This window comes from Cucurbita maxima, unplaced genomic scaffold, assembly GCF_002738345.1.
Source record: "Cucurbita maxima cultivar Rimu unplaced genomic scaffold, Cmax_1.0 Cma_Scf00384, whole genome shotgun sequence".
Taxonomy (NCBI): Eukaryota; Viridiplantae; Streptophyta; class Magnoliopsida; order Cucurbitales; family Cucurbitaceae; genus Cucurbita; species Cucurbita maxima.
Window position 1 is genome coordinate 14,281 of NW_019272400.1, and position 12,487 is coordinate 26,767.

Genomic DNA, 12,487 nt, shown 5'->3' on the forward strand with positions numbered 1-12,487 from the left:
GCGTGCCACCTCCAAGATACCTCTTCGGTCTTGGCCGAGAGACTGACAGGTTGCTCTATCTATAACTCCAGGATGTAAAGACGGTTTGTCGTGCGACTTGCCTGTGTGAGCAGCCGTCGTTGATTATCGCAAATTTTGAGTAATCCGCGCTTGATGGAGATGAAACAGCCTGTCTCATCGAGTTGACCCAGGCTCACAAGGTTAGCCTTGAGCCTCGGGATGAAGTAGACGTCGGTCAGCTTGCGATGCTCGCCTCCCTTGCTAGCGAATAGGATGGTGCCGCGTCCTTCGATCTCGACGACGGATCCGTCGCCGAATTTCACCGTCCCGCGGATCCCCGAGTCGAGTTCGGAGAATGCAGATCTAGCCCCGGTCATATGGTTTGTTGCCCCTGTGTCTAGGATCCATCGCCGATCCTTGTGTTGCTCGGTCCCGCTCGCTGATCTGAGCGAACACTCGCTCCTCCTCCAGTTGAATTGGCTCCCTAGCTGGTGCCACCTTTGCTACGCCCAGCTGGAGCTCTTTCTCGAGTTCAACATCGTTGTTGATTACCTCCATTTCGGTGGATTTGGAATCGACAATGGGGACACAATGCACTTACCATGAAGAGAGCTGGCTCGTCCTCCTCGGATTGAGCCACATGGGCCTTTTCGGCCTTCTCCTTGTTCCTAAGCTTGCTCCAGCAATTCCTGCTTAGGTGTCCTCTCTTCCCACAGTTCGAGCAGATTGGCCTGTGCCATTGGTCGACTCCTTCTTTTGATTCCCATCTTTCCCGCGCATGCGCCCGTGGGAGATCCATAACCCTTGCGCCTGTAGGTTGACGCGCATCAACAAGATCCATTCGTTATAATTGTCGACGCCCGTCATCACGGCGTCGGCCTCTTTGTGGCGGCGGTGATGGAGATGTCAGGGGTTATAATTGCATCGAATAAAAATTTGAAATATTTTATTCGATCTTCTGACTCAATTTTATCTTCAATTTGTGGGTAATTAGTATTAAGAAAGATAGTATGAATCTTATTTGTCCAAACGTTCTCACTATCATTTTTTCTAGAAGTTTCATTTATCATTGAGAATGAAAAAAAATTTATTCGTCTGCGGTAAGGTCCGCTCAACAAAGGATCATATGTTTTTGGTAAATAGTCGTTTTCAGTTTCATCATTACATAATTGAGTCCTTTTTTCCAGTACATCCCCTACTCTAGCTGGGGATCCCTTATCCAGAATTTCTATTCTATTTATCAATTTTTTGTTTAATTTTTTTTTTTTTTTGTTCATTCAGATAATTCCAAGAATTATCCAATTCATCAGAAAAAAGTTTTTCTGTTGTGACCAAAGATATCTTTTTTTGTATCATTTCCAAAAAAGTTGCTAGACTGGGTGGATATGTAAAAACTATTCTGTCTTTTCCGTCACTTTGGCATGTATAAAAAAAAATATTGTGTCGGCACACGACGACGACGTGGAGGAGTGAGTGAGCCTGCCCGAGATGGGCCCCATGATGTGCGTGTTTTTACACTTCACATTTTCTTCTACTCGAACCTGAGACCTTTGTGATGTTAGGTCAAAGCTCTAACCACTTGAGCTATTCAACTTGTTTGTTGATAGGTTGGCTCCTCTGCAATGATATACACCGATCTTCAACCTGGCTCTAATACCACTTGTTGTTTTTCACAGAATTTCGGTGAGAGGAAATTGGGTGTTGGAAGAAACTGCGTAACAAAAAGGAGAGAGAAAATTAACTGAATTTTGACTGCGTTCGGATTGTTTTATTTTCTGAACAAATCTCCTATTTAAAGTAAAAAGAATTCTAAAAATGGCTAGAGAGTGGCCAACTAAATGTGTGTCACTCCCTACAAAATGTCAGTCTAAAACTCTGGTGATCCATTCGACGTGATTTGTCAAATGGTCAAACTGACGATTTTCTGAAATCGTGTGAATAAGAAAAACGGTAAAACTCAGGTTTTATCTAACATAGGTTATGGTGTCCAGAAACAAGTAAGATTGTTAATAGTCGAGATGTGACATTCGATGAGTCTGGAATGTTTTTGCAGAAAATTGAAAATAATGACGAGGCATTGAAGCAGGTGGAGAAGGTGGTGTTCTCTCCTGATGTGGTTGCTCCTACTGAAGAACCTATTGATCAGGTAAATAATAACTTTGATGTCTTAGAACAGAAAGAGCAAAGTCTTGAGGAGCAAAGACTTGTAAATGAAAGAGTGGAGGAACCTGAGTCAATCACCAAGAATAGACCACAAAGGGTAATTCGAAAACCTGCAAGGTTTGATGATACGATAGCATATGCTTTCTCTTTGATTGATGGAGTTCCTAACAGTTACAAAGATGCTATTCAGAGCCCGGATAGCTTACACTGGCAAGAGGCTGTGAATCAGGAGATAGCATCATTGGAGATAAATCAAACTTGGGATTTGGTACAGCTTCCAAAAGGTAAGAAGGAAATTGGTTGTAAATGGGTTTTTGCAAAAAAGGAAGACCCTTTTGGTATACGTTATAAAGCTCGACTTGTGGCTAAAGGCTACGCACAAAAAGAAGGTATTGATTACAATGAAATTTTCTCACCTGTGGTAAAACATTCTTAGATTCGAATATTGTTAGCTTTGGTTGCTCAATTTAATCTTGAGCTTGCACAACTCGATGTAAAAACTGCCTTTTTGCATGGAGATTTGGAAGAAGAAATATATATGGCGCAACCAGTTGGTTTCCGAGTAGTTGGACAGCAACATTTAGTATGCAGATTGAAGAAATCTTTGTATGGGCTGAAGCAATCCCCTCGCCAATGGTATAAAAGGTTTGATCATTTCATGGTAGAGCATATGTATACTCATAGTCAATTTGACCATTGTGTGTATTATCGATGTCTCGATGATGGATCGTTTATTTACTTGCGTCTCGATGATGGATCGTTTATTTACTTGCTCTTATATGTTGATGATATGTTAATTGCTTAGGTGGAGATTGATAAACTCAAAGATGAGCTTTCTAAAACATTTGAAATGAAAGACTTGGCAATGCAAAGAAAATACTTGGAATGGAGATAGAGCGAGATCGAAAAAAAGGTACAGTCTGGTTGACTCAGTCTCAATATCTACACAAGGTATTGTCAAGATTTAGTTTGAATGATTCAACCAAACCCGTTAGTACTCCACTTGCTCCTCATTTCATGCTTAGTGCTTCCATGTGTCCAAGTTCTGACGATGACAAAAGGTATATGGAGAACATTTCTTATACAAATGTTGTTGGTGCGTTGATGTATGCTATGGTGTGTACTCGACCTGATCTTTCACACGCAGTAAGCATGGTGAGTCGTTATATGCATAATCCTGGTAAAGAGCATTGGCAGGCTGTAAAATGGATTCTTAGGTACATTCTTGGCACTATTGATGTTGGTATTAAGTTTTAAAAACAAGAAATGTTTAATCTTGACAATCGTGTAGCTGGTTTTGTGGATTCTGATTATGCTGGTGATTTGGATAAGCGACGATCTACTACGGGATATTTATTTACTATGGCTGGTGGACTTGTTTGTTGGCGTTCAACATTGCAGTCTACTGTTGCATTGTCTACCACTGAAGCAGAGTATATGGCAGTAACGGAAGCTTTTAAAGAAGCTATTTGGATGCATGGTTTGATCAATGACTTGGGTATTTTGCAGGGACATATAGATGTATTTTGTGATAGCCAGAGCGCTATTTGCTTGTCAAAAAAATCAAGTCCATCATGCTCGTACAAAACACATTGATGTCCGTTTTTACTTTATTCGAGAAATTATTAGCAAAGGGGATATTCGTTTACTAAAAATTGGAACTGCTGATAACCCTGCTGATATGTTGACAAAGGTGATCGCTCGTGAAAAGTTCTGCCATTGTTTGGATCTCATCAACGTCGGAAGGAAGGAGTAGTGTGTTAACGTGGTAGCAACCAAATTCGCTATCAACTTGGAGATCTTATGACAAGGTGATAATATGAGTAAAGAAGGTAGAAAAATCATTCCATTTAAAAAAATATATATAGAAATAATAAATTTGTCTACAAAATAGTGATTCAATTTGGCTTAGGTTTAGCAAAGAAACCTCCATGCACATCAATGCTACTCTCATGCTTGTGTGCTACTTCCAATTGGTGTAATGGTTGTGGTTTGAGTGCTTCCAACTCGTGCAGCCTTCGGAGTTAGAGCAGTGCTTTCAACTGATGCAACCTCTGGGGTTAGAGCAATGCTTTCAACCGATGCAACCTCCGGGGTTAGAGCAATGCTTTCAGTTGACGAAGCCTTTGGGGTTAGAGCCTCGGGAGTTTGAGCGATGCTTCCAAATGGTGCTGCCACTAAAACATTTGTGCTACTTCCAATTGGTGCAACAATGGGGGCTTGTGTGTCATGTGATCCAAAGGCACGAAATGAAAATTGATGATCGAGATTTATGACACCGGTTTCATCCCCAAAAGTGGCACCCACTTTTGCACAATATTGCCAAACAATCACTAAGAAAATGGTGTGAAAGAGCTTGAAACCATTACCCATGACCATTGTGGATTGTCTTGAAGTTGTAGGGCTACAAGCTCGTTTCACAAATGATGAAGAGAAGCAACGGCTCAAGTGTGGGTGCTTGGATTTCTCTCATAATGTAAAGCCATATATATAGTTCGATGGAAAACTATATTTAGAAAAGACCACAAAATTTAAAAAGTCTCTTAAATTTTGTGGGTTTGGGAGTATTCCATGTATAGAATGTTTGACTATTTAATTTCTAATTCTAATTTGTCCCTCCTTCCTCTCAAGGTCATTAATGAAGGGATAATTATATGTTTAAACAAAACCATACCATTGCTAATCTACTAAGGTGTGGGTGCTTGGAACTTTTATGTTTAATAAATTAATATTTTATTTTATTTCATGAACTCAATATTATTCCATAATATGGTAGAGATTTTCTTCCCTATGGATGGTACTTCATTGGATTATTTGTCTCACTCATACAACTCATTTATAACATGAGGAAGAAGGTTGTCCTCACTATTTGTAGTTTTGAGAACAAGTTTGTGATAGTGATAAATAGTAAGGTTATTGTAATTCTTTGTAGTTTTGACACCACGTTTGAGACAATGAAAAATAAGGTTGTCGCCACATTTTTGTAATTTTAAGACCATGAGAAATAATCTTGTGGTTTGGAGATTAGGAGGAACGGTAAGATTTCTCTACTCTTTGTAGTTTTGAGAACATGTTTGATGCTATGAGAAAGAATAAGGTTATTGTCATTTCTAAATTTAAAATCATGAGAAATAATGAGCTTGGCACCACTCTTCATAATTTTGAGATCATGAGAAACAACAATGTTACCGTGTAGCTAATTTGTACATGCTACATACTAATTTGTAGGTGAAACATGACAATGATAAGGGTTCAGGTTATGCACTATATGACACTATTTTATGACTAATGGTCTATCGTAAGGTTGGATGCTGTGACATTGTAGGGATGATTAGCAGACTTGCTAAGAGTAATTGCATGGTCCGATAAGAATATGTGGTTACTTCCTCACATTTGACCTAAGGACTACATGGACGGTGAAATGATAACCTAGGTCATGATGCCTCTAGTAGGTCAACTACCATAGGATCGTGAGCGGCGATCAGAGGTCTAGAACTTAGTACTCCAAAACCAAGAAAACTCAAGAAATTAGTACATAGTGTCTTGGAAGATAGAGTCTTCATTTAAGTATCTTACATGCCCTAGGAATTTAGTAGTAAAATATCATCACTAGCCTAATAAGGTCGAGCCCAATAATTTTATGACCCCATTGTATATTCAATTTAGGAAAATAGTTTAGGTATTTTAGGGTGTGAACCACTTGGGGATACATGCTCGCACGTGTGGGTCGTCTGTTGGAAAGTATTACGCATCCAATGTTGTCTAGACTGGAGGCCACCCCTATGATGGTTTTAAGACAAGTCCCTAGAGCATAAATTGCATGGGTTTGCATTTCTCGATCCTAGTAGTGAGGTCACTTATAGAGTATTTTTTAAAATACTTAAGTAGTGTGCTACTTCTATTTCAGGTAAAGTCTAATGCACCCTTGTATGGGTGACAATGGTATTATAATCAAAGACCAAGGCACCTGCATAGGCCAGAAACATTTTAATTTCTTAGACTTAGTTTAGTATAGGTCACTTTGAATTTAATATTTTACTTTATTTATTATTGTTGTTTTATCTTATTTTGATGTTGCTCCACCACACTCCAATATTCTTTTGATCGGAGAATCTTTTCCATCATCATAGACCAGTGATCATAATGTCCATCCAACTTTAGAATCGATAGCTGCACAAAATTACTATCCGTCGCCATACCACTCCTCTTATATTGAAAAGGTTGCTACTTTTCAAGGTAAGCAGACCCTGACACCAAATGTTAAAAAAAACTAGAAAACTAAAAACTCAATGTATAATCAAAGTTATCTCCTTTGATGATGAACTGAAATAGTTATATAAACAACTTTACAAAGCAACCAAAAGAGAAACTGAAATAGTTATATAAATAGCTCTACAAACCAACCCAAAAAGAGAAATATTAACGGATAAACAGTTAGTTACTAACTAAGTAATCAAATCAAATCACAACTTCCTAACTAATAGGATCACACTAAATCAGATCATAAACTAAATTAAATCACAACGCCCTAAACTATGGTATTACAAACTAAATATTTCAACATATTCATTATCAAGATGTTTGTGGGGAGCTATCTAGATTTCGTCACCAACAGGTAGCCTCCTAATCTCCATCTGGATCTTGAATTGGTTACAGATATTTTCAATCATGCTCCTAGACCAAGAGCTATCGAGATTCCGTCACCAACAGGTATCCTCCTAATCTCAATCTAGATCTTGAATTGGCTACATAATCAATCATCCCCTACATGAAGAAATGTGGTTGGAAAATTGTTCTCGATCATCCAATATCAAGACTACGTTATAAGCTTCTTCAAATTTCTCACAAAATCTCAAAGGTGGCATGCTCAAGATGTTCGTATTTTCTTTCACAACATCTTTACAAATTCAATGATGGAATGATTAGATGATGAGAAAGCTCTCAAGTTAAAAGATCTCTCTCCATTATCACTAATATTTTACCATCTTTGGCAAATGCCCTTCATTAGAAGAACCTGTCGACCTATTTCCTTTCCAACTGTTTTTCCTGTACGGTAAACAAGATCTTCACGAAGGGAACTTGATGGAGTATCCCATGCGCATAAACCTCTCAAGTGATTCAAGGGGAACAACGATTTTGGTAGGTGTTCTTAAATATCAAAATTTCTTGTTTTGGCAGAGTCGGCCAAATCCAACTTCAAAATTTTGGATGTTGATTTAACACATCCTTATTACATTCACTAGTCTCATCAACCAGGATATTCACATGTTCCAATCAAATTAAATGGGACAAATTACTAATTCTAGAGTAAGTCATTTATGCAGGGCATGAACCAAGAAGTGATGAGCCAGGATATTCACTTGTTCCAATCAAATTCAATGGGACAAATTATGCATGGAAGGAAGTTGTTACGAGGTCTGAGATACATCAAAAGCTGTCTATTCTTGGGTTTTGTATCTTCGGGCTAAATTCAATTATTTCTTGAAAGTCTAAAGAGCAAACTAATTTGTGATCATAAGCAAAAGATGAGTATTGAGCTATGACAAACACTTGTTTAGAGTTAGCTTGGCTGAGATATATTCTTCATGGCTTGAAATTTTCGTTGTATCGAACCAGCATTGTTGTATTGTGATAATCAAGCAGCATTGCATATAGCAATAAATCCAGTTTTTCACGAACTTACAAAGAACATTGAAATAGATTACCATATAGTTCGGGAAAAGTTACAAGCTAAAATCATCAAACCATGTTATGTTTCGACTAAAATGCAATTGGCATATGTTTTCACTCGAGCTTTGAGAAGACAGCAATTTGATAGTATGAAGACAAGTTGGGTGTGATTGACATACATTCTACAACTTGAGGAAGAGTATTATGAAATTTGATTTAAGATATAAATTTAGTTGTGGAATATATTTTATATAGTCCTAATAAGTTAAGATTTTTCCATTATTTTTAGGCATTGGTTTGTATGTTAAGAATGATGTTTGATTTCATGTTAAGAATGAGAAACAATTATTTTTAGCCATTGGTTTGTATGTTAAGAATGATGCTTTGATACCATGTTAAGAATGAGAAACGGAAGAAGGATTGAAAGTCGAAGAAACATAGGTGGGATCAAAAGTCCAAGTGAGATCTAAAGTCCAATTTTCATTAATGTTCACAACATTTAAATAGAATACAAACTATAAACTAAATCTTAAAAAAAAAACATAAAATATTATATTAACCAAATCATGAAGATAACATAAAATATATCAAATATAAAATAGTAATTCTAATATTGTAGTATATTTTATTTTATTTTCAAAAGTTTGTTAGTAGAATATTTTCACTTGTTATTAGAATTTAGTTGGTAGATAGCATGGATTTTGAATTCTACTTTTGTTTCTCATTCTTTAACTGAAAAAAACAAACAAACATGATTCTTCCATTTTGCATATAAAGTAGTGAGCACTCACATTTGGTCAACATATAGTTTGGTTGATGTTTTTATTTTATATTTTTTTGTCAGAAAAAAATGGGCAAATGACCACTGAAAAAGTGTAATGGTGACCAAAGTTGAAGAGAATCTAGAGAAGTGTATGACAGATATCCGTAAAGATCTGGTATTCATATTTATTTGAGATATGGACCTTATGCCTATTTATTGTAAAAGATCCGGTTGAGATATATATGACACATATTTCTTAAAAATTATCGGTTAGAGATATGATTTGATAGATTATAAGAAGTATCTTGATTAAATCTATATTTAGTAAACGGAAACCATATATATACCCAATTAGTAAGTGCTTTATCCTTTATGCAATATTTGTCCTTTCCTTGCATTTTTTCTCCTATTTCTATGTGTTCATCTTGATCGAGTGTGTGTTGTTGTTCGATCCTAACAACTTGTTCCTCATTCCAAGCTCAGTGCTTATAAGTGTTCGAGTTTTGATGATGAGACAAGACATATGGAGGATGTTTCTTATGCAAATGTTGTGGGAACTTTGATGTATGTTATGGTATATACTTGGCTTGATCTTTCACACACAATAAGCATGGTGAGCCGTTACATGCATAATTTTGGTAAAGAGTATTTGACAGGCTGACAAATGGATTCTCACGTACATTTTTGGGACTATCGATGTTGGTATCAAGTTTCAAAGAACAAGAGATGTTTAATCTTGACAACCTTGTAGTTTTCTATATGGATTTTGACTATGTTGATGATTTGGATATAAGCAATAATCCACTATTGGTTATTTATATTCTAAGGCTAGTGGACCTGTTTTCAATATTGCAGTCTATTGTTGCATTCTATACCATCGAAGCAGAGTACATGACAGTGACTGAAACTTTTAAAAAAGCTATGGATGCATGATTTTATTGATGACTTGGGTATTACTCAAGAACACGTAGAGATGTTTTGTGATTGCTAGAATGCTATTTTTTTGTCAAAGAACCAAATCCATCATGTTCGTACCAAACATATTGATGTCTGATTTCATTTTATTCGAGAAATTATCAATGAAGGAGACATTCATTTATTGAAAATTGGAATTAGTGATAATCGTGGGAGTATGTCGAGAAAGGTGTTTGTTCATGAAAAGTTCGTGTTTTACTTAAATCTGATCAATGTTGGACGGAAGAAGAAGTTTGTTGACGTGGTGGCAATCAACCAGTTACCTGCTTGGAAATCTTTTGACAAGGTGGAGATGGTTCTGAATTGTCTTGAAGAATCGGTTCCTAAATCTTGGACGTTTTTGGTATATTCCCCTCCTCTATTCATGCACCAATTGGGATTCATTTCGTTCATCTTCAATGTGATACACTCTCCCACATTGATACATGAATCAATATGATTCACGTGTGAACTTTAATGTTTGTATGTCTATGTAAAAGATTGTATTGGATGGTTGAGAGACATAAAGATTGAGTGCCATGTTCTAGTTACCGAGTGGGATTTGATGAATTTTACGCACGATCGAAATATGTTGAAACAAGTAAAAGAAGTAAAGGGGAAACTTGAGTGGAGAGATTTTTTGGAACGAAGTAATTTTAAGCACTTGGCTTTACAATTCTCTTTGTTGTTGTTGTAGTGAAATGAGTATATCTCATTAGTATTTAAAGTGGAATAAACACTAACTAGCTTCCTAAACTTTCTTCCGAAGTTAAGAACGACTAATAATCTTCCTAATTAAAGCACAAAACTTGGCCACTATTTGGCAACGACTAGCAAATCTCTAAAGTTACTCCATAAGTTGGTAACTTGATCCCCTAAAGTTACTATGTAAGTTAGTAACTTGTTCGACTAACTCAAGTCTATTAGCACACAATTTCTTCCGTAAACTTGATTTGTTCAAGATTCTTCGCTCCCAGCAATTCTCATATCTCTACAAACATAAACTCTTGTTAGGGCCTTGGTTAGAATATATGCACGTTGCTCTCTAGTGCATACAAACTCCACAACGATTTGTCTTTTCTCAACACACTCACGGATGAAGTGGAAGTGAGTGTCAATGTGTTTGCTGTGTCCGTGAAATACTGGATTATTCATCAGTGCAATAGCAGATTTATTGTCAACGTAAAGAATTACTAGCTTTAGTTTACTTCTAGTCAATTCGCTCAACAAATTTCTCAGCCATAATGCTTAACATGATGCCATAGTTGTGGCCATGAACTCGGCCTCACTGGAAAATAGTGCCACAGTTCGCTACTTTTGAGATTGCCAAGAGATCAAATTTTTGTTGAGATAAAACGTCATTCCTATAGTGCTTTTTCTATCGTCAATGTCTCTAGCTAAATCACTATCGGTAAAACCAAATAGTTCTTCAGCATCTCGCCCTCTTTTATACTTAAACTCGTAGCTTGTGGTTACGGAGAATGTTCTTAACCACTTGATGATGCATTATAATGGACTTTTTCATGTACCTACTCACTATTCCAATAACATATGAAAGGTTCGGAAAAGTATGAGTCAAATACGTTAGACTTCTGATGACGCATCTATACTTAGTGGAATTCACCAAGCTTCCTTTAGCATCTATCCTGAGTTGTAACTTTACTTTCATGGGATAGTTGGTTGGTTTGCCATCTTCCATCTTAAATTGTTGCAACAACTTCTAAGAATTGCCTAATAGTTTTAGCGTGATACAAACTGTCCTTTGATCCAATTCAATATCGAGGTAGTACATGAATAACCCGATACCAGTCATCTCAAATTCTTTCATCATTTGTTGCTTGAACTATTTGATGACTTCAACACTTGTACTAGTGACGATCAAGTCATCAACGTACTTGCCAACTATGAGTATTTCAGCCCCATTATTTCTTGTATACAATGCTTGTTATACTTCATGAAGTTTTGACTCTTTAACCTCTTGTCCAGACGTATGTTCCATGCCCTCGATTCTTGCCATTAACCGTAGAGGGCATTTAACAACTTATACACTTTGTGCTCTTCGGCTTTGATGACGAACCCTTCAAGTTGGGCAACATACACTTCTTCTTAGAGGTCACCATTTAGGAATGTTGATTTGTCATCCTAGTGATGGAGCTCCCACTCGTGTTGAGCTGCAACGACCAGAATCAACCTTACAATGTCCAGTCTAGCCACATGCGCGAAAACCTCCTCAAAATCAACTCCTTGTTGTTGTACGTATCCCTTCGCCACGAGTCATGCTTTGTTCTTGATGACATTTTCTTCTCTTCAACTTAAACATCCATTTAAAACCAGTGGGTTTGTGTTCAGAAGGTAAGTTAGTTAGTGCCCACATCTTTTTCTTCTCAATGGCTTCAAGCTCATTTTTTATGGCCTCTTTTACATCGTCTGAGTTGTTGTCTCACGATAAGTTATCATCTCCTCAGCCGCGAGCAACACTAACTCATCGAGATCCAATTCTTCTTCAAGTGTATCCGCATAAATTTTAGTAAGAGAATGAAAGTTCTTTGGTCCATCCTCCATTGTTGATCCTTATATGCTCTTGCCTGAGCTCTCTTGTTCTAGAGAGTCCATCATGCCTGACAGCGTCACCGATGATGACATTTGTGGACTTCTTGGGGTTGCTGTAGAAACACTTTCTAGTTTGCGTCTCCCTTTTCTGCTAGAGTTGAGAACTCTGCACTAGTCTGCTTGTTATCGCTAACGCTGCACCAATCCCACTTCTCTTCTTCGAACACAACCAGAAGAATCTAGGTCAAAAGTCATTCCAACTACTTTTTTAGTTACTATTAGTTAAAGTCGCACAGTTAAAGTTAGTAGGATGTACACGTTGACTGGATTGACTTTAATTGAATTGCCACTCCTTTAAATTTTTAGGATATAATTGTTATTTAAATA

General features: G+C 37.1%; 1 protein-coding gene across 3 annotated transcripts; it reads right to left on the reverse strand.

The window, feature by feature from the left end:
• Positions 1–4,078: 4,078 nt before the first annotated feature.
• On the reverse strand, positions 4,079–4,589 carry LOC111474444. Of its 3 annotated transcripts, none has more exons than XM_023119533.1 (2): positions 4,359–4,589; positions 4,079–4,271 (listed from the first exon to the last, which is right to left on the reverse strand). In XM_023119533.1, the coding sequence occupies exons 1-2, from the start codon at positions 4,540–4,542 to the stop codon at positions 4,114–4,116; spliced, it is 342 nt and encodes a 113-aa protein (XP_022975301.1). In that variant the 5' UTR covers positions 4,543–4,589; the 3' UTR covers positions 4,079–4,113. The 3 variants fall into 3 exon arrangements, with proteins under 3 accessions (XP_022975301.1, XP_022975300.1, XP_022975298.1); XM_023119532.1 differs by having other exon boundaries at positions 4,079–4,179; positions 4,252–4,589; XM_023119530.1 differs by having other exon boundaries at positions 4,079–4,179; positions 4,216–4,589.
• Positions 4,590–12,487: the final 7,898 nt, after the last annotated feature.

Excerpts from the sequence above, each read along its gene's own strand:
- LOC111474444 (XM_023119530.1), bottom strand. The coding sequence starts at position 4,542 with ATGGTCATGGGTAATGGTTTCAAGCTCTTTCACACCATTTTCTTAGTG. Across the intron at positions 4,180-4,215 it reads GCATTGCTCTAACCCCAGAG|GCTGCACGAGTTGGAAGCAC; the intron begins GTTGCATCAGTT and ends CTAACTCCGAAG.